At 39.7% G+C, this 20,560-nt stretch overlaps 1 protein-coding gene across 2 annotated transcripts; it reads right to left on the reverse strand.

Moving 5' to 3' along the window:
* Positions 1 to 20,524, reverse strand: LOC129364726 (NEDD4-like E3 ubiquitin-protein ligase WWP1). 2 transcript variants are annotated; one of them, XM_055037553.1, is made up of 25 exons: positions 20,388 to 20,524; positions 14,625 to 14,681; positions 14,302 to 14,394; positions 14,080 to 14,218; positions 13,086 to 13,210; positions 12,140 to 12,292; positions 11,841 to 11,913; positions 11,009 to 11,190; positions 8,158 to 8,599; positions 7,979 to 8,074; positions 7,485 to 7,659; positions 6,925 to 6,979; positions 6,211 to 6,295; positions 5,849 to 5,977; positions 5,595 to 5,667; positions 5,442 to 5,513; positions 4,731 to 4,819; positions 4,476 to 4,635; positions 4,184 to 4,317; positions 3,159 to 3,299; positions 2,204 to 2,324; positions 2,010 to 2,114; positions 1,806 to 1,902; positions 1,655 to 1,727; positions 1 to 964 (listed from the first exon to the last, which is right to left on the reverse strand). In XM_055037553.1, the coding sequence occupies exons 3-25, from the start codon at positions 14,369 to 14,371 to the stop codon at positions 865 to 867; spliced, it is 2,889 nt and encodes a 962-aa protein (XP_054893528.1). In that variant the 5' UTR covers positions 14,372 to 14,394; positions 14,625 to 14,681; positions 20,388 to 20,524; the 3' UTR covers positions 1 to 864. The 2 variants fall into 2 exon arrangements, with proteins under 2 accessions (XP_054893528.1, XP_054893529.1); XM_055037554.1 differs by lacking the exon at positions 20,388 to 20,524 and adding an exon at positions 19,605 to 19,742.
* Positions 20,525 to 20,560: the final 36 nt, after the last annotated feature.

Raw genomic sequence — 20,560 nt, forward strand, 5'->3', positions numbered from 1 at the left:
ACACACACACACACACACACACACACACACACACACACATACTAATGGCTTGTTTTCAATGAAATTTTTAAAATACCTAATATCGTCTCATGAGTTCTCACCGATTTAAAGACACAATTAAGATTCCTTTCTTTGTTTTTTTTTTCTTCTTTTCGCCCCAGAAGAGATGATCCATCGCTGATTTTTGTCGAGGATGGGTCGATCCATGCCGGGAAAATAAAAAGTCTGCGTGCACACGCTCGCAACGGCGGCGGTCTTCTAATGTTCATAGGCAGCATGCAAGCACGCAGGATCTTCTAAAACGACTATCTGTCCCACAAGGAGGAAAAAAAATAAACAAAAAAAAAAAAAAAAAAAAAAAAAAACTAAATTTCAGGCACTGAACGCCAAATACAACTAACTTTTTGCCTTTTAACAGCTCTATAGAACTAGAGCTTTAAAAGAAGGTTGAGCCTAAACTAGAAAACTCTGTCAAAAGCACTGTCTGTCAAAATGTTTTTTTTTGTTGTTGTTGTTTTTTAAAGCCAGTCAGCCGCTTGGGGTGGACATCTAAAAAGAAAATAAAAATATCCATGATTTCTGTTTTTAAAAAAGAAAAGCGGATGGATGAAATGTTTTGCATATTTTCATGGAGGGAAAAGAGGGCGTTATATATTATATAAGGACTAGGAACAGGAATGCGGCAAAAAACAATGCTGCAAATTAGGATTTGGTTTTAAATGACAAAATAGCTTATATACATTGGTGGTTATCTTGTGCAATTTTTTTGTTGTTGGTTTGTTTTTCTTGGCTGATTGAACAGCTGAGAGGGGGGGCTGGGGGGGTGGCCAAGCAGAGGGGACAACACCAGAGGACTTTGTCCCTCTATTCTTGGCCAAATCCTTCGGTTTCCTCGATGGCGAAGAGAAGCTTCTCCTTCAGCTGTTCGTAGCTTTTATAGGGAGGCAAGTCCAGGCGGTTAAAACTGGAACAGAGATTAGGAGGAGGAAGTCAGAAGAGAATTATTACAGCCTTCTCAAGGCTTTGTTACTAATGTTACGGTCTTCACATTTTGCATCTTTTCAATCAATCTCATCTAACTTGATACAACACAAAGTAGCAAATTACTTTTTTTTTTTCTCTCCTTCAAACAAAAAAAAAAAAAATAAAATATCCTGCTCGGTTCAATTATTAGTGGAAATTTTTGCTTTTGTACATCTGAAGAAGATTGTGTTTTTCATCTTTTTGAAAATCGTTTTTACCAGCGTTGTACTGAGAAGTAGCTCCTACGATAAGCTCAGCTAATCCTCACTTCCACTAAGTGTTTGATAATTATTGCTGACTAGTCTGAAGGAGCTGAACAGTTGCCACGGGAGATTAAATGATTTCTCAAAACATCCATGATAGAATCAAGATCACCATTTTGATGAGGGAATAACATTATAACATGATGTAAAGCTAAAGAAAATATATATATATATATATATATATATATATATATATTTTTTAACATATTTAGGATAGTAAAATGATCACTTCAGGAATAATGTGCCAATCTCTTCTTACACAGTAATACTTTTAAAGGCTGACAAATGTGTTTGTTTCAAGCATGAGAGGGTTTGTAAAATATAGTAAAAGCTGCGGCTAAAAAGTTTTTAAACTGAGATGTACTGACCACGTGTGGCTACGGGGAAGCCATGTGTCCTTCCCCACTTTCTCGATGCAGAACTTCTGCGGCCCGTTGCTTCCTGCAACACAAAACGAGAAAATCAAGGGCACCGTAAAGCTCCCAGCGTCGTCCGGGTCGTACTCGTTCCGTCACTGACCCATCAGCTCAGCGAAGCCGCCCAGAGGAAGCCGGCAGGTTCCCGTCACAAACTGCATGAGCCGCAGACGCACTTCGTTGTCCACTTCTTTCACCAGCTGCAGGGAAGGAATTCGACGGCGGACACCGTTACAGGCCGACGCTTCTCGCAGGGAGCTTACGTTGACGTCGAACGCGAACACGACAAACGCTTGAGCGACAGTACCTGCCAGAACCAGATGATCTGCTTGCTGTTCCTGGTGTAGTGGCGGTACACGGTGTTTCTCTGCCAGTCCTGCAGGTCCACCTCCTGCATGCCGCACAGCATCACCTGGACGCAACGATGAGCAGACTCGGAACATTGCGACTTTATTAGAATAAAAGCAAGCCGGTTCTGAACAGAGGAGCGTTGCTGCTCACCTCCAGCTCCTTCTCATCGAAATACTGCAGCCACTGAAGCGGGACCACTTCATTGAAGCCATCCAGAAAAGCTTTGGTTTGACCTTCCACCCCACGGGAGAACCTCCACTCTGCCATCAGACTGCAAACACACACAGTACATAGGTATGTTTTACTTTTCATGATGACTAAACCAAACATTCCCAAACTCTTCCATGGCCCCCTCTTTGCAAACCCACAGACATTGCTACAAAATATCTAAAGAAACATCAACTTTTACAAGGTTTTTCACTCACTATTCCATAATTATTACATTCGTTTAGCATGAACGTTGCCTCGTACTACTGGATTTTAGATGGTCATGAGTTCTGGGGCACAAATCTTTATTATCAGATGATATGACTTTATTACAAGGTAGTACAATTTCTCAACAAAATACCCTCTTGTAATAAGAAAGTATGTCATTGTATTTATATCACTTTGATTTTTTTTTCTTTTAAACAATATTTAAATTAATTATTTTTAACCTTTTTTTAAATGACTGAAAATTGACTTTTTTTCGTACTTTTCTCAACTTCTATGAGACATTGAGGGTCCACAGCGCCGCCTGATGGCCACACATTTTAGAGCAGGGATGTTCAAACCTTTGCACTGTGGGTCAAAATCACCAAGTTGGAGGCATTAGGAGAAAGGGAGGGGGCATTTTTCTTACAATTAAAAATTCTAAATCATTTTATTGGGAATTTTTGTGATTTAAAGAAAAAATATTTTCACTAAGCAAGGTAGAAAAGAATAATTTATTGAAGATACTGAAAAAGGTCTCAGATGTTTTCCTTAGTTAAAGAAAGGTGAACAGTTTTCTGACCTATATTCTGATTTTTTTTTTTTTTTTTGGTCTAGAAAACATGAGATCATGCCAAAGGCCACAGATGCACTTTGGACGGCCCTGGGTTTATTTTTGTTCTGAGAAAACTACCTGATGTACTCCTCCTTGTTCTCCTCCGTCACCAGGATGTTGGCGCCATCGGGTTTCAGGTCATGAGACGAGATCTTCCCCAAGATCTCCATATCCACAGAGAAGTACATCTCCAGCCCACATTCCTCAATGTTGTTGTCCCTGAGGAGATGCGACTGCATGATTGCTTCTGTTTTCATTTATACAGTAATGTTTTATGCAAGGACATATAGGAACTTTAACAACAATGTTGGGACAAAAGTATTAGTTACAACATAATAACCTAAATATACTACCCTGATATATTTAGGTTATTTTCCCATAAAGTTGTTAAAATTAATATTAATCACATGATTTGACACTTAAAAATAAAAGAAACAAGGTTACGTAATCTGTTTTCTATGTAAAAACATGAAATGTGAAACAGAATTTGGGAAATAATACAACTGAATAACACAAAGTTACATAAGCCTAGTTTTAGGCAGCTTATTGAAGGCAGACGATTCAATTTTATCACTTTATTTCTTACCTCAGTATTTTCCATGTTACTCTATTGTTGCAGTTGCAGCTCAGTTTACAATTAAGACACTATGAGGTACATAAAGTCACTAAAATTGGTCAAACCAAGTTCCTCATTTCTTCTAACGTCAGACTGCTCCTTATGTTTTGCTGCTTGGAAAAAAAAGTTGCATAAAAATAGCAAAAAGTGACTGTTTTATTTTAAGCTGTAAGCAAATTTAAATCAGGAAGATTTGCTCATTCCTAGTTTTTTATAACTGTCAATCCACAAATCAGATTAAACCTTTGAATGTAAAGTTTCATATCCCTCATTTTATTTCTAGATTTGAAAACAATCTTTTGGCTATTTATTTAAAGATTTAAAAAAAGCATCCACATTTTTAGGAAGGAAAAAAAAAGCAAGGACAAGCAAAATTTGTTTAAACTTCCTTTCAAAGTTTCTTTATGCATGTCAACTCTGCAGTCGTGACCTCTGAGGACATGAATACTACTGATAGTGAGCGCTGCAGAGCGAACACACGGCTCACCTGATCCAGATGAGAGAGTTGTAGAACTCCGGGTCGATGGACTCCAGGTCTTTCAGGATGAGCTTCTTGTTCAGCATTCGTTTGTAGAACGGCAAAGAGAAGCCTGTGTCAATGAACTTCCCGTGGAAAAGTGCCTGCAGAGGCACAACGGGAGAGATTAGCAGTTAGCAAGCTAAACGGCCCTAAAAATACATTCGCTTATTGTGGACAATGTCTGCATTTTATCTAGCACAGAAACATGACTCCGCCAGCTGCTGAGGCGTGTCGGGGTGCGTTTGTTAAGCAGACGTGCCATCGCGATGAAGCGGCCAATGAAGCAGAAGTAGGAGAGGTGGTCTGGGTTGATGGCTGACGCCGGGTTGATCTGCAGACAGTAGTTGCTCTTTCCTGCGTACTCAAACAGGCAGTACATGGGGTTCAGCACCTCGTGGGACAAGAGGAAGAACCACTCCCTGAGAGGTGTGGAGGAAGAGACAAACAAATGCAGAACAGTGAGTGATTGAGGCGCAATCTCTTTAGGAGCGGTTTCCAAACTCATTCTGCTTACCGGGCTAAGCCACCGTAGTCCAGACCCTCCTCGCCTCTGAAGATGACGTACAGCCTCCTCCGGAGATCGTATGGCTTCAGAGCCATTATCTGAAAGTGTACAAAAAAAAAAAAAAAAAAAAAAAAAACACGCAAGATCAAATATAACATTATTTACTAGCTGGACCATGAATCAATTTTATTGATTAATATATTGGTTTTTGAACTTTTCATTTTTGAAAAATCTGAACCGCTTCCCCCACCCCACCATGCACCAGAGCACTCTTTGGGTTTCCATAGTTCAGCCATCTTGTTTGACAAGTGGGTTTTACAGCTTATTTGGACATTGAATTCTGGTCAACTCTGTGACAGAATATTAGGATTATGAGGATAAAATTACAATATTACTATTATTACTAATATTACAAAGTCATAATATCAACAGAAAAGTCATAAGTTTATGAGAGCTACAGCACAAAAAATAACTTTGATCATACCTCAGTCTAAGATTTAGCAATCATATTTAAAATAGTTAACCTTTAACACATCAAGTTATCTGTATCTTTGAAACTACGGTGAAAGAAACTTTGTCTACTTTGAAGTAAAAACCACACACTGAGCTGCTCACATCATGTTCCTATACCTCTTTTGTAATAGAAGCTACTTTTTAAAAATATTTTCAGCAATTTTCTTAAGAAAAGAAAGTGAGCAAAAACAAGACTAAAGTTCTTACTTGCTGAAAAGAATCTTCGAACAGCGTCTGTCTGGAGACGGTGATTTTCACGTGGCTCGGCAGAGCGTTAGACTGAAGAACCAATCAAGCAATGAGCATCATAAGAGTAAACGACGCCATCAAACAGAGATGGAACAAAAAGAAAACACAGACCTGACACAGGTAACGGAAGTGAGCGAGCTTCCACCTGAAGCTGCGCTCGTATGCAATCTGTGGGCCTTTGGTGCTGAGAAGAAAAACATTTCAGAAGGTGAATGCTAGAAAAGTGTCTCGCTTCAGGAAAAGATTTGTTCTGGGATTTCATACAGTGAAGTGAGAGCATCCACTTGGTAAACTACACACACACAGAGCTGAAGCTCATCAGGTGACAGATCAAACGCAGGCTGATGAATGAGAATCTCCCTTACACAGAAGACTTCCCGGTGCGCGGGTCGCTGAAAGTGGTCGTCCGAGTGTTGTGATCCACAAAGTAGCGAACTCCTTCCCTCGTGTACCGGATTTCCCATCCTTCTGGCAGAGGGTCCTCATTCTGTAGCCTGCAAAGGAACATGCACACACACAAACAGAGACATGCTTTATATTTATTTCTGATTTTGCTGTCTTTTAAAAAGATCCAATCAAGAATAGGGTTTGCAAATTAGCCAGTGGCTAGAAAACCCTCATGCAAAAGAAATATATACACATATATTCAGTTCAAGTTTATTTCATCAAGAACAAAGCAACCTTTGTTGCCACAGGGTTGCGAAGACATAAATTGCTCTGTACTCACCCTTGGGTTCGAGGGTCTTCCCACTGTGTTGTCTTGGTATTGTGGTTCACAAAGTAAACTCGGTCATTGGAGTCCACACGCCTCTCTACAGGTAGTCATGACACATAACGACATTAAACTTTTATTAGATGATAATATGTATAATCCAACTAAAAACTTGCTGATTGGTACAGAACTATGCAGGATACGTTCAGCAGCTAAAGTGTTAAAGGCTGTGTTTCCATTGACCATATAAATTACACAAATTGGAATTATGAAAAGAAATTCGCTAATGGAAACACGCCAATTTTGAAAAAAACTCATGTTTTTCAATAAAACATTTTTTGCACTAGGATGAGTTGGTTTTCTGGCTGTATCAAAGTTAGGGTGTTTCGCAAAACTGCAACGGAAACACTTTTCTGCATCACACGCGGCGCATCAACTGGATGCTACCACTGGCAGAAACTCCAGAGACGACAACAGGAAGAGGCAGGATGATGATGTCACAGCGTGTTTCTCCATGAATAAACTTATTTACATGCAATTCTAATTGCATTTCTTATTTAATGGAAACAACGCAATTGCGAAATTGCATTTTTTTGGCGTTAGCATAACATTGACAGAATTTTTCACACATTTGTGATGGAAATGCAGTCATCGTCTCCAGTCTCCATTTATTTTAGTGGACTGTAAAGTTAACAACTTTATCATACTGCAGACTAATGATGAACTCACCCCAACCAGGAGGTAGAGGGCCAAGAGGGTCGTTCTCAGCAGACATCATAGATGCCTAGAAGTGAGTAATATTTATTAAACTCCACTCAAGAAACAGTAAGAAAGACACAAATCCTTTCAGGAATGTTATTTTTTTTTCTTTCCAAAAATAGAAAAAAAAAAAAACACGATAGTGCTCATGACTCATGTCAGCTGCTTTGTGTTATAAGCAGAGTGCAGAAATCTTAAAGAGTGAACCAAGATCAAGATCCAAGTTAATGTTCTTTATTAAATCTGTTCTATAAACATTTTTATTTCAACAAATTAGATTTTTTTTTTTTTTACAGAAAAAGCAATTGTGGAATAAACTGTTAATCATCTTACTGAACGAGCCAATGAGGAGGAGGACATGGTCATGTAATAAAAAATAAAACAATTTTAAAAGTGAAATCAGGTAATCAAATTTAAAACTTGTCATGCTGAGGCTCAAACCTCAGCTTGCCATCGGCACAGAATGAAGAAAACGGACTAAAAAGGAATAAGCAGGAAGACAGAAATGGGTGTGCAGAGAGGTTGCTTACAGAGTAGAGGTATCTCTGGTTAAACTGATGCATAGCTCCCTGCAGCTGGCTGCGCTGGCTCTGCCACTGCTCAAAGTTGCGCACCGATTCCATGGTGGGCCGCTGCCAAGTGGTGGTCCGGGTGTTGTGGTCCACATAATAGATCCGACCCCGATCGTCCACTCGGCGCTCCCAGCTGGCAACAAACAGAAGAGGCTTGAGTTGCAGAAATAGAGGAACGTGAGTCTAAGTAACCGAATGATATGTAGCTCTGCGATTTCATGTGCATCGTTCATTTCATGGTGTCTAAATAGAGAATAAAGGATTCACTTTTGAAAGAAATGATTCTCTTTAATAATGCTCAACAATTCTTGATGAGATCTTAAAATCAATTGGTCAAGAACAGAGAATTCTGTTTACGTTTGTTTTAAAACTGAAAACGCCAAAACCGACATCCCTTGCAAAGTTAGATGGTCTTGACTGACAAAGTCTGAGGTAAAATGGCGGCCCCTCACCCTGGAGGAAGCGGCTGTGGTCTTTCCCAAGTAGTAGTTCTGGTGTTGTGGTCTACATAGTAAGTTCTCCCATGTGGATCTTTTCTCTGCTCCCACCTGAAACACATCCAGCAACACAAAGTTTGAATCAGGAAGGTAATCAAATCTGTTTGAGCACTTTTTCTTTTTCTTTTTTGTACCCTGGTGGTAGAGGATCTCCTGCTGGAGCATTAGAAACCTGTTGTCTGGGTTTCACCCCATCAGTTGTTGTTGTTGTTGTTGTTGCTGAACTGCTACTACTGACTGCTCCTGAAGCCCCTGCTTCTCCCGGCGCTGGGGAGGCCGACGACGATGAGGACGTTGTTGCGGTGGGTGCTCCCTGGGTTGCAGAGGCAGACGTGGCAGAAGCAGCGACGGCAGAGGAGGAAGAGGAAGCGGTGCCGTTGGCAGGTTTAGCAGCAGGAGACGGGGCAGACGAAAGTGTGGGAGCCAGAGGGGGTCGGGAAGTGCTGGCTGATGATGTTTCAGCGTTTGGCGGGGCAGCATTGTGAGAGTCCTCTTCATTTTCACCTGCAGAGGGCTGCGTTTCTCTTCTGGAAGCAGAAGATTGCCTGGGAACAGTCTCAGAGGATTCCCCGTTTACTGCAGAAAATTAAGAAAGAAAAAAAAAAAAAGGAGCAAGTCTGCCTTTCACTTTGCATTTGAATATAAAAAAGCAACAAAGGGGTTGCACAAAAAAAGGAATGTTAATATAATTTTAAACAAGAGAGCTGTTTGCGTGGTAATATTTTTAAAAAATGTCATGTAAAGTCACTCCAGGAAGTTGCAAGTATTACTGCAAATTCAATTATTATTGGCAAATTTTGGCACCACAACTTTCCCGCAAATTTGACCAATCACCTTCACGTTTTCTGAATTTCCTTCTTTTCTGACCAATCACTCAAACGCAGATAAATTTTGATCAATCCGTTTGCCTCTTTTTAATTTAACTACTTCAAACCAGCATTATATGTATATTATGTACTTTCCAGGCACATTGTGGAATTTTAAAACACAGTTAAGTAAGTATGTTAACTTCAGTTGTTATAAAAATGCTATACGTATCAAATGCGACTTAAAACAAATTAGACTTTGCAACTCAGCGTTTTGAAATTGGTGTCCGTCTCTTTAAGTAACTCCTGTTCTTTCTGAAACCCCGCCTTCAGGAAGTTAACATAACATTGCTCCTCTAACTTTTTTGCAGAGAAGGAGCTACATCCTCGAAGGCGGAGCGAGATCCAACAAGCTGAAGGGTTTCTATGAGAGATTAAAGGATTTCTCAAACATGCGTGAATGAATCAAGGCACATGTTTTTGATGAGGGAATGACATTATAACACGATGTAAATCTAAGAAAAACAATGTCAATTTTACATAATACTATCCCTTGAAGGTATGGTAACGTGATTTATCAAGTCATCTTTAAAGGCACCACAAGGGGACCGGTTGCTGAGCCGAGCAGCATAGTCTGTTCTGTTCAGCAATTAGCCAGAGCCAAAAGGCCAAAGCAAAATTGCGGTTTTCTTCCAAACCAACCGTGTCAGTCGAGTACTTAATGCTGCTGCATGCAGACAATGACTGCTAAACAGTTAATGTATGCCAGTATCTCATATTAAGCTTAATCAGAACACTAATGCTGTTGTTGTTACCTATCCTTTGCTGTTGAGATAGAAGTTGTACACGTTACTACTTTCTCAATATTTACAGAAAATATTCATTGTCACAATAGAAAGAGTTGGGGAGGGACATTACACTAAAGTACAGCAGCAGGAGAGATAAAACATCATGAGGAAGAGAGCAGGAAAGGGAAGGAAATTCAAACCTTTTTGTTGACAATATGGTGGGAGAGTTAAAGACAAAGGGACAAACAGAGAAATTCAGATATGGAGGGCAAACTCACAGGCAGAGCCGAGTTAATACCCTAAAGTACATAATGACTGCAACGTAACTCCTATGTTGGCCCCACTTCATGAAGAGAGAAACAGAAGTAGAGACTAGTTATACGTAGGAAGGTCTTTCAGTTTGGATCAAGGTATTCTGGACTGAACTGAGCAACTGAGCATTCAATGTACCACACAGGGTAGAAATGTTATTTCTAAACAATTGCAGGAATATTGATGTCTCAGATTATAACTCACACAAACCATAACTGGAACTGAGCAACCAGTGTCCCTCTTTGGACCATCTCCAGAATGAATCAATAGAGTGGTTTTACATCCATCCCAGAGGAATGTTTTGCTTATTATGCAACAAAAACGCTGCAATAATTTTAAATCGAGAATACTATTTTTTGAATAAAGGTTTTGTCTTTACTATGTTGAATGTTGTTTTTTAAAAAGAGTAATATTGCTCAAACTGTTTGGTAAAATCCATGCTGCACCACATTCAACCATAAAAAGTCCTGCTTATGTGGAAGTGTAAAAACAATTCAAAAACAATTCTGAAAAACAAGGGGAAATAAGTTTGCATTTCTTCACTGCATTGCAGTTTACACCAACAGGCGTAATACACTACAAGTGCTTTAAACCATACCGGTACTTAACAGAGATCAATTTAACAGTAACAACCTATATTAATCAGAAATGTGTGTGGGTTTTTTTTTCCTTGAAGAAGCAGGATAAATGTAGCTTTTTTCCTGTTGAAAAGAAGTAACCTTCATTCATCATCCTCAGCTGAGAGCAGCTCTGCAGCATACTGCACTCTGCTCCTCTTTGCTTTATGCGTCTCTTGGGTGTTCGTACAAAGGTGCTGAAAGCAGCAGAGACTGCAGGCCTCTCTTAATGAAAATTAATCAACTGTTCTTCTTTACACTTCATTACAACCCCCTGAACCGTGAAGAACACAAACGTAAAGAACACTCAATCCATTTCCTGGAAACAGAATAGGTACGTGCAACAAAAAAACAAAAAAACAACTAAAAAGAAAGTCAGATTATTACAAGATTGAGAAAAAAAGAAAAGGGCGGTAAAGTCAAATTTTGTTGCCATAAGAGCGAGAGAGAAAGTAAACCCACCCATTCTGGTGTCTGGGCCGGTGTCTGGAGGTTGGTGCACTGGGGTGGAGTTGGGGGTTGGATCTCCGTTGATCACACCGGTGGTGTGATCGAGAGCAGGGCTGGGAGGCATCAAACCATCTGCAACGCTGGAGGCTGAGCAGGATCCTGACCTCTGACCCAAGTCTGTTCCATTCACGGTACTTTAAAAGGGAAATAAACATTAATTAGAACTATTTAATGTTGATTTTGCTTTAAAGATTGTCCCAGATGTTATTTCTCCTTAAGTCTCTTTGAGCGATAACTCTCTGGGTTTTATGACAAGTTTGTGCACTACAGTGTTTTTGGCTGCTGCTTCAAGCCCTTTGTAAAGCCAAACAATACAAAGATACAAACTATTCCCGTCTGTGGTTGCAGCCCATTACAAAAGTAAAAAGAAGTATAAATTTACTTTGTTTAAAAAATGGAAAAAGATCACATTCAAAGTTCAGGTAGAGGTGAAGATGTGGCTTCAGAAAGACGGACAAAAATCTCAAACCAAGGCGGGAGGATTCATATTGTAGACAATCTTACAATAGACTGGTTTATGTTTTACCAGCACACATTAGCTACGTAAAAAACACTTGGAACAATAGGTTTTGAGTAAATTAAATATGTAATTTCTTAGTAAAAATAACTGAAGTTGACCGTGTTATAAAATGGCACTATGTGCCGAGAAAATACTTAACACTACCCTTTAACTTCCTGAACAGATCTATACAAAGTTCAAGCACAACAAGAATCCTTCATTTAATTAATTATTTAAGATATTGACATAAGTAAAGAAATGTAAAATTGATAGCTTCATGATTACCTGTTTGCAGCCCTTGAACAAGAGGAAGAGGAATCTCCGTTTTCATGAATGGCATCGCCATTCTGCTGGACTTCTGGAAAATAGATTTTCAAATAAATGAATGTCAACGTGGGCATGTTATGATGAAGAGACTAGCAGACAGATCATTCCCACTAAAAAGTGTATCAACTTGAGTATATTTAACTACATATGCTTCAAACTGAACTTTTTTCTTCCGGCTTTATAGTGCAAGTGGATGATTGACTACACACACACACACACACACACACACTGCTAAGATAAATAAATAGTGCGCTCACTGGTGCCATTTGTTGCGTTGCCATTGGTCAGCGGCGGCAATTCCTCCTGGTCAGTGACAGTCAGGCCATCAAGGTACACAGTCAGCTCGCCAACAGGCACAGAAACCCCTTTCTGTTCTACACTCAGCTTCAGCACTTCCTTCACATTCTCCACTGAGGAGCATAAACGAGGCAGTGGGGAGAAAGAAAGATCACAGCCAGAGAGGAAAGGACAATTAAATACAATCATGCACCAACAGAAGTTCTTCTGGCTGATCAGCGATCTTTAAAAAGCCTGACATGCCGATTCTGGTTTTGGTCGATACAGATGTTTTTTTTCTTTTTTTTCTGTTTTTTTTTTTTATAAATGACACCGTCAGGTGTTTCAACTGATTCCTCTTGAAACGTGGTCGGAAATAGCAACAAAGTTGCAAAATTGGCAACATTTGTGCATAAAATCGGATTGCCAGTCATCCAAAATTGAGGAAATTACTGCACCAATTGATCAATGCTCCCCTGATTCACACATCTTTTTCTTTGAAGAAGTAAACTGCCACTCTCCATCTTTAATCTAAATGGCCATTTACTTAAGATGCATCTAAGATTTTCTAGTGGTGAAATAAAATACCACAATTTTTACACAAACAGGCGAGACAAAAACATATTGCATTCATCTAAAATAGAAACTAAAGATTTTTCTGAATGATGCTGAAATTACATAAAAAAATAACATTAGTATTATTATTACTATATGCATTACTACTAGTTTTTTGGAGCTATAAAATACAGTCAGTGTAAAACTTTGGATGCAATAACAATAACGGCCAAACATCTGGGTGGAACGTTAATAATTAAGTTCATCATTTGTTTCATTACTATCATTGCATAATCAAACTTTGCTTTTCTTATAGGAACTATTTTCCTAAAACAGATTAAAGCTTTACGTCCATGCATCTTATAGTGTTACATTTTCTGTCATGCCGCTCCAAAGCCTGAATGAGATCCAGCGTAGCTTTGCCCAGCAGAGCGTCTGCTTTCAGAGTGTGGTGACTCCATACTTTGAAATCCACCTGCGTGTATGGCGTTACAGTCCTAAAAAAACAACAACAAAAAAACAAAGCAAAAAGAACGCCATGAAAAACACATAATGCACTTCTTAAACTATAAAAGCTTTAAGAAAAAGGACACAGTAGATGTAATTAGTTAAAAAAAAAAGATGTTTTGGAGGTAACCTTCACACTTCTGCTGCTTTGACATAAACGACTTTTCCTTCAGCTAACATCTAACAAATGCATAAAAACATTGATTTTTTTCCATTTTCACATTTTCCTGATGATAAGATCCACATCTGGCACAATGCCCCCTCGTTGAGTTTCGAACAAGGACAAAACGAGCAGCACACAGTGCGGTCATTGTTTGAATAGCCCAGCACACCGGTCCAAAGGGAAACATCTTACATTACAACCTCAAAGTCATGAGAAGGACCCACAGGAGCGAGCAAAAACATCCACGAGACTCGGAGCACTGCGGCGGCCGCTCTTATCAACGCTAACTAACTGGGTGAAGCCGTCCGCAGTGATTCATTTCAGGCTTTCAGTCAAACCGCTGCAAGAGAAACCACAGCATTTGTGCTGGTAGCTCTAGTTGTGAGAAAACACAAAGAGGTCTGTGTGCTTGCAGGCAGCTTCCTCACTTTTTCAAATGATTATCAGATGAGCCACCGGAGGGGGTTTTCCTCCTCGAATGCTACGTGGAATCCACAAACAGCTTCAAAAAGCAGAATTTTGATTGTGAAACGCTCAGTATGGGACACGAAAGAACATGAAGGCTCTTTTCCTACTAGGAAAGATCCATCCTAGTAGGAAGGACCTTTCTGCCTCTCTAATGAAATTTTTACACGAGCTCAAACACTGCATAAACGCGGCGAGTCGGGCAGGAAAGGGTAAACGGATGGCACTTACAGAGTCAGCCTCTCGTCCCATTTCGGGTTGGAGGAGCTGTGAGATTTTGCCGTGCGGCGGGTCTCTCCCTCTGCTGTCACCTCCACGTAAATGTCCGCCCCGAAAACGCTCTTCTTCCTCTTGAGTTTGGCACATGAAACTAGAGGGGAGGGGGGAAGGAAAAGATGACTGAAAAACCTAGACCTAAAAGGTAATCCTCTGGTTGAGGACACTTTGACTCACCAATGGCATGGAGCTGTGATGTGCGTCTGTGGTTATGGCTAGTCTCTGTTCTCGATGAGGCCGTGGCCATGTCATTCACCACAGTGGGAAAGCCTGCGGACAGAAAATACAACGGAGAAGTCAACCGCCAACTCCGCACAAATTCACAAATAAGACCCGGGCGGAAGGCTACAGAGCTAATAACAGTCAGATCTACTTGTTACTGTTTTCAGTCAAAGTTCAAACTGATCCTCAGCAGAGCTCAAAGGATTATCATTAAAAAAAAAGGCAGCACTATGTTGTTGTAACTTTAATATTAGAGTAATAAACCGATGCATACTCACAACAGATGTGTTCTGCTAGGCCCTCCTGTTCAGCCTACTCCGTGTCCCATGGCGGCACTGAAACCAAGATCACAATAGATCAGAGAAGTAAAAAAACTTTTAAAAAAAGAGAGAAAAAAATGCACTACATGCATAAAAACAACGTTTTTAGTCTTTAAGATTCATCATCCAACAGCAGGTGTTTTTTTTTACATTTTTCTTTGCTTACTCAAATTCAGATAAGGCTAAGGAACACACTGTCTCTCTTAAAATGTACGCGCCCCTATTAAAACGCCAGAACTTTGCAATATAAAAAATATTGGAGCATATAATAGCTTATGTTTTTTCCGCACTTAATGCCACATAAATCCTGTAGATTTGAATTGAAAAAGCAAAACAAGACGATAAATAAAAGTAGAGTGCAAACACTTAAAAATTTAATCAAGACCTTTTTTGATTGCACAATTCGTCACAATCGGAATTAGCACAACACTTCAGGTAAATAAAAGCAAGATTTGCCGACATTTGATTGCGCGGGTCAAACACAGGCCTTGGAAACAGGAAGTGATGGAACGCGAATGCCATCACAAGTTGTTGGATTTCTACATGTCCATCATGGAGAGCAGAAAATACTCCAGATACGATTAGAAATTTTGCTTGGCGACCGACTGATTCGGTGCGGTAGTTTTCATGAGACGACAAAATCCAGGACTCAGAAATCCAGCTTCACTCTGGCAGAACAAACACAGTCTAGTTATTCTTCTGCTCACCTCCGCATACCTGCCAAGTCACTTCGTCACCTTGTAAAAACAAGAACAAGAGCCTGAAGGAACACAAACACCCTGGCATCTCGCTCAAAAATAAAAAAGGTAAGGACGTTCAAGGTGACTGTTCTGGTTTTGTAGAGGGAACACACACCCGTCTTGAAAGTTTTGTCCTTCTTATTACTTTCACAAATCAGAAAAAATTGCTTATTTTTTCCTTTCTGACACAAATCCTCTTTACATTCAAAGTAAAAATGAATTGAATTGAAAATTGAATTAGGTCATTTAATTCAAAGGGAGTGAACAGTTATGCAATCTTTTATTATTTGTCAAGATGATTGTATTTAATTGTTATTTTGTAGAAATCAGCTTCAACATCAACATAAAATGGATTGTTTTTGTTAATTTTTCGGCAAAAAAAAATTGTTGATTATGATTGATTTGTAAAAGCAATACGCGATTAGTTTTTATAGGTTCTGTAAATGTGAGGGCAGTATGAATTGTGAGTAAAACTAGAAGCCCTTCTGAAACCAAGGTTGGAAAACAATGGACCCGCGTGTGCCTGAAGACGTTTAAAGTTCAATCGATTAATGGTCTGTAATTTGAACTAGTGAAAGAATCTATTCTTAATGGACGGGGCACCAACACGGTTTCCAGCCCAAGGCCCCACATACTTGGAAATCCGGCCCTGTCGGCGACCACCATATTATGCCCCTGTGATAAGAAGGTAACGCCAAAATCTCTGAGCTAAAAGGGCTTGCGTGTGAGACATGTCTGCTTCAGTGAGCCATTGTCTCTCTGCATTTGTTTTCAACCACAACGGTCACATGTTGATGCCAAAAGAAACAAATATATGGCGCCTTTTTTGGCCTTTTGTTTGCAGCTTCGAGCTGCAACTCAATTTTTTTTTTTGAAAAGCAAAGAATAAAGTTTTTTCTTCCCATGCCTGTCGTTTCTGAGCTGTAGGCTGGACATGAGAACAACGAGCAGAGAAAATATTGTTTACAGGAGATCGGCTGGGAGTAATTTGTTACCGATGATATTCTTCCCAAAAGCCAACCCTCTGAAAAGAGTCGCACAGAAAAAGATAAACACGGCCATGCCCTCACATAACCTTGCTGGATGACTGCTACATTATTACGGCGGCTTAAAAAAAAAAAAAAGTAAGGGGTGCATCACACACATCAGACTGAAAGCTAGGAGGAAGTTTGAAACAGAATTTAAAAAATGTAAAAATGGGGGTGACATCATCTATTTTAAGCTGCGATAGATTAGAGACCGGAGAGGCTGAAAACTAAAGTATGCCACACTTTTCAAATTGTTATCTGTACTTTAAACTAAATCCTGTTCATGTTCCACTTAGACAGGAACTATTTAGTGTTTGTCAAAATTGTTGAAGTTTGTTTTAAAAAAGACAAATTAGAGAAAAAGTTAAGTTTAAGTACTACTAACAATGATGCAGTATTTTGTGTTGGCATATTGTCTAAAATCAAAATCAATGACATTGTGTTGTAACATGACAAAATGTGGGGGAAAAAAAACAATTCATGGGCTGCAAATGGTTTTGCAAGACACCTTACGGCTGCATGTTGGACATGAACGAGACAAAAGAAGAAGAAGACTGTTTGAGTCGGTCAGTGGATTTTTTCTAACCTGTTGTCCTCACTGCAGCGTTGTGCGGGTGGATTTGCTTACAAAACAGAGCGCTGGGCCGGGCATAATGCCCTTTATATTTTCTGCTGCATGGACTCTGGTTTATCTAATGCAGGAGTCAGGCATAAAATCAGAACCTTTAAAAAAAACACGAGCTCTGCAGTTAAATATTATCCCAAAAATAAAAGTCTGTAAATGGACAACATCAGGCACTGTGTTTGGGATAAAGACATTTTAGGTGACCAGCTCCACAACGGGCAAAGAAACCTGCTGACCTTTGGAAGGCGTAGCCTGGACAGGGAGATAGTAGAGGCGCAGAAATGCATCGAGTCCAACAACAAAACCACTAAGAGTCGCTCTGGATAACAACGAGATGATTCAGCCTCCAAATCCATTTTCACAATATTTCACATTGCATCTCAACCAACCCGAACTAAACAGGATGCACCGTTTTTTTCTGCAGTGCTCAATTGTAAATGGGAAAAAACGCTAAAGAGCAAAAATTTAATTAATTAATGATTCAGTCCGTCCATAAATTTGCAATTGTTTTATGATTTTTTTTTGTAATCAAAGTCACTGATTTCGTGGCACTACTAGAAATATTTGCGCTTACATGACGGTGTGACCTTTTTATCATTTTGTCGATTACAGACTATAGCTTGACATCAAGTGAGAAGTTGTAGAAGTAAGACATACTGCCACCTGCAGGTGGGAGTTAGCAGTCACCTAAACATACACAATGTAACATTTAAAAAGAACTCTTAAATGTTTCTTAAAAGTATCATTATACTCCCAGTAGGTGGAGAAGCACACCTCTCAGTCACTCTGAGGTTGATTGACAGCATTAAGACCCTCCTACTGGCTCTGATTGGTTGTTTTAGATTTGGAGTGCAGCATTTCTGCAGATGGCAATACTCCCTCAGGTGGAGAAGATCCACTTTTTCACAGATTATCCGTCTCATCATATACTCTCACAACATGACAGTTTTAATAAATAAGTTTATTTTTTATATGCAGCTTTAAATCCAAGGTTTTAAACTATTTTTGCACAAAATTTGCAATAAGTTCATAATTATGCATTCTCACAAAAATTAGGCATGTTTATTTTGAATGAAATTCTCCCGTAGAAGAATTGCGAAAAAAAAAAAAAGAAAAAAGGAAAGTACTGAAAATTTAGCTAAAGTGTATTCTTCATCAGTCACAATCCAATTTCTTCATCGTTCCGTCGACAAGTCCAGGCCAAATTAGAGATACAAAATCCTAAAATACAACAGCGCAGGATGCTGTAGAAAACGGTATTAGCATCCACAAAACATTCCCATTTCTCAGGCAGAAAAACCTGCACAACAAAATGACAAATGCCCAGCTGAGCCTAAGGCAACAAACACATAAAACCAATTATTTGACGTCTGTGTTTTGTGGCATGAGCACAAATTTTGAAGAACCTACAGAAGAAATAGTCGGAATATTCAGTGGATTATTACTAAGGATACCTCCTTCCTCAAAAGAGAGAACAAAAGACGACGATTAGGTTAATAAGTCAGAAATTAAAAAAGAAAAAAAAAAGTTTTTCTATCCAACAAAACCCACAAGATCGTTGCCAGGTCACAGAAACACTCTCAAAGTCAACTCGGCTGATTACAGTATGAGCCAGACGTTTAGAAACGAAGCTAGACTCTGTAGTCGTTTCAGGCTTCTAGAAAGGAAACTGCATTTTCCACAGAGGCATGATTGAAGTTACTTCAGGATGCCACAACAGAAGAAAACAGGAAACTGAACAATTTACACTGAATGTTGGAGTGTTTTATTGTTACAAAGAGCCCTATTTGTTCAAAGCGTATGCAGGATTAAAAGGACCACTGCTATTACTGCTAACTGTGGTAATAAAAAAAAGGGAAAAAACGCTAACAGCAGCGCAAAATGCCATCTCTGTTAGCGTGTCTTTGTTTTGAACCAACTGAGAAATCCTGGTAACCTGCAGAGCTAGGCAACACAGCGGTTCTCGCACTCGCGACATTGCTTTTGCTCCCAATATAAATAATGAATTGATTTGCCAGAGAATGGCTGCTTAAGGCTCCTTTATGATTACAATAAATGGATAAATAATTTACAAAGCTGGCATATCACAGTAAATCACAGCTTTCTCCTCTTGGGCAAAGCTGTTGTTTATTTTAAAATGATCTCGGAAAAAACATTGAATATCTTAATAAAAAGAAACGTTGAGCTATAAAATGTCATGCAAACTCTTGACGAGATTCATGCAACTTTTTTTGTCCGATTTTATTTCTTATAGCTCTGTAACTTAGGCTCATTAAGTACTGAGTTTTTAATTGAACCCAAATGCAGAAAAAAATAGTACTTTATTGGCATTTATAGCAATACAATGCCCAAATTGGGAAAAAATAAAAATAAAAATTAGTGGGTCAGAAATTTTCAGAAGTCAGTATCGACCGGAAATCAGTATCAAAAAGAAAATCTCTTGATAAGAGACAGTCATTCCTGTCTGTGTTCACTAAACATGGGCTCTAAAGCAAAGTGTTTGTCAGCGTGTAATTAAAATGCTGCTGGAGAGGCAAGTGCTTACCTGCCACAGGTAATGGTGATCTGAAGACACACACAAGTCACAAACAAATCTTCACAACTTTAGAGGTTGACAAAACGCAGACATTGGTGCAGATTAGCACACGTAAGAGGTCAAAACTGATCCCATTCTGAAACGACAGAGCGTGAGCTGCAGAGCCCTGCGTGGACATAAAGAAACTTACTATTGGCACTGAACAGTAATCTGGTCAACAAACATTGACCAACTTTGCACGTTCACCAAACATGTTTTTCACGGAGATTCATAGACGTAGACTCTGAACCTTCCCGGTCTGAACCCACTGTCTCTCAGCCAAACTGTACCCCCTGCCTTATGACACATCTCAGCAACATGTCTGGCACTATGCGAGCATTTTAAAGCAAATGTCCTGGAAGTAATCTGCAGCGAAGGCTAAAGTCTGGTAGCTAACGCTCGTTAAGCTAGCTACTAAGCTGCACACAAAACACCTTATTTTGTAGCCATTTGGTTTTCTAACCACGTCGTTTGCAGGTAACTATCGTTTTTAGTTGAGAGTGTGCCTTGACAAGTAGTCGATGTGACAATTTAGCGCATTTGTTCTTTTATTTTAGAGATAATTCATCCTACGGACGGGGCTATTAGCAAGCTAACGTTCCAAACTTAGCCAAGTTAGCGGTTCTCCAGCAGCAGCCCCGGGTGCACATATTTCCCCCGAAACACGTCGAACAGAGTCAAAATAAGAAAAAAGAAAGAAAGAAGAAAAGTCTCACGTGGCCCCTTGGCGGCATAAAGGGCGCCGTTTTTTACCTTGTTTCGGCGCTGCGCTCCTCCCCGACGGTCCGTGGTTCGGTAAGGCGAGGGCTGCTGGTCACCGCACAGGCCCCGCAGTCAGCTACGGCTCTACTGCCATCTCTGTGCGGATGTTGCCGAGCAAAACACCCGGGTGTCACCCCGAATACTGCTGTGTCAAGACACGCGAG

Source organism: Poeciliopsis prolifica, unplaced genomic scaffold, assembly GCF_027474105.1.
Source record: "Poeciliopsis prolifica strain line A6 unplaced genomic scaffold, Auburn_PproV2 SCAFFOLD012, whole genome shotgun sequence".
Classification (NCBI taxonomy): domain Eukaryota; kingdom Metazoa; phylum Chordata; class Actinopteri; order Cyprinodontiformes; family Poeciliidae; genus Poeciliopsis; species Poeciliopsis prolifica.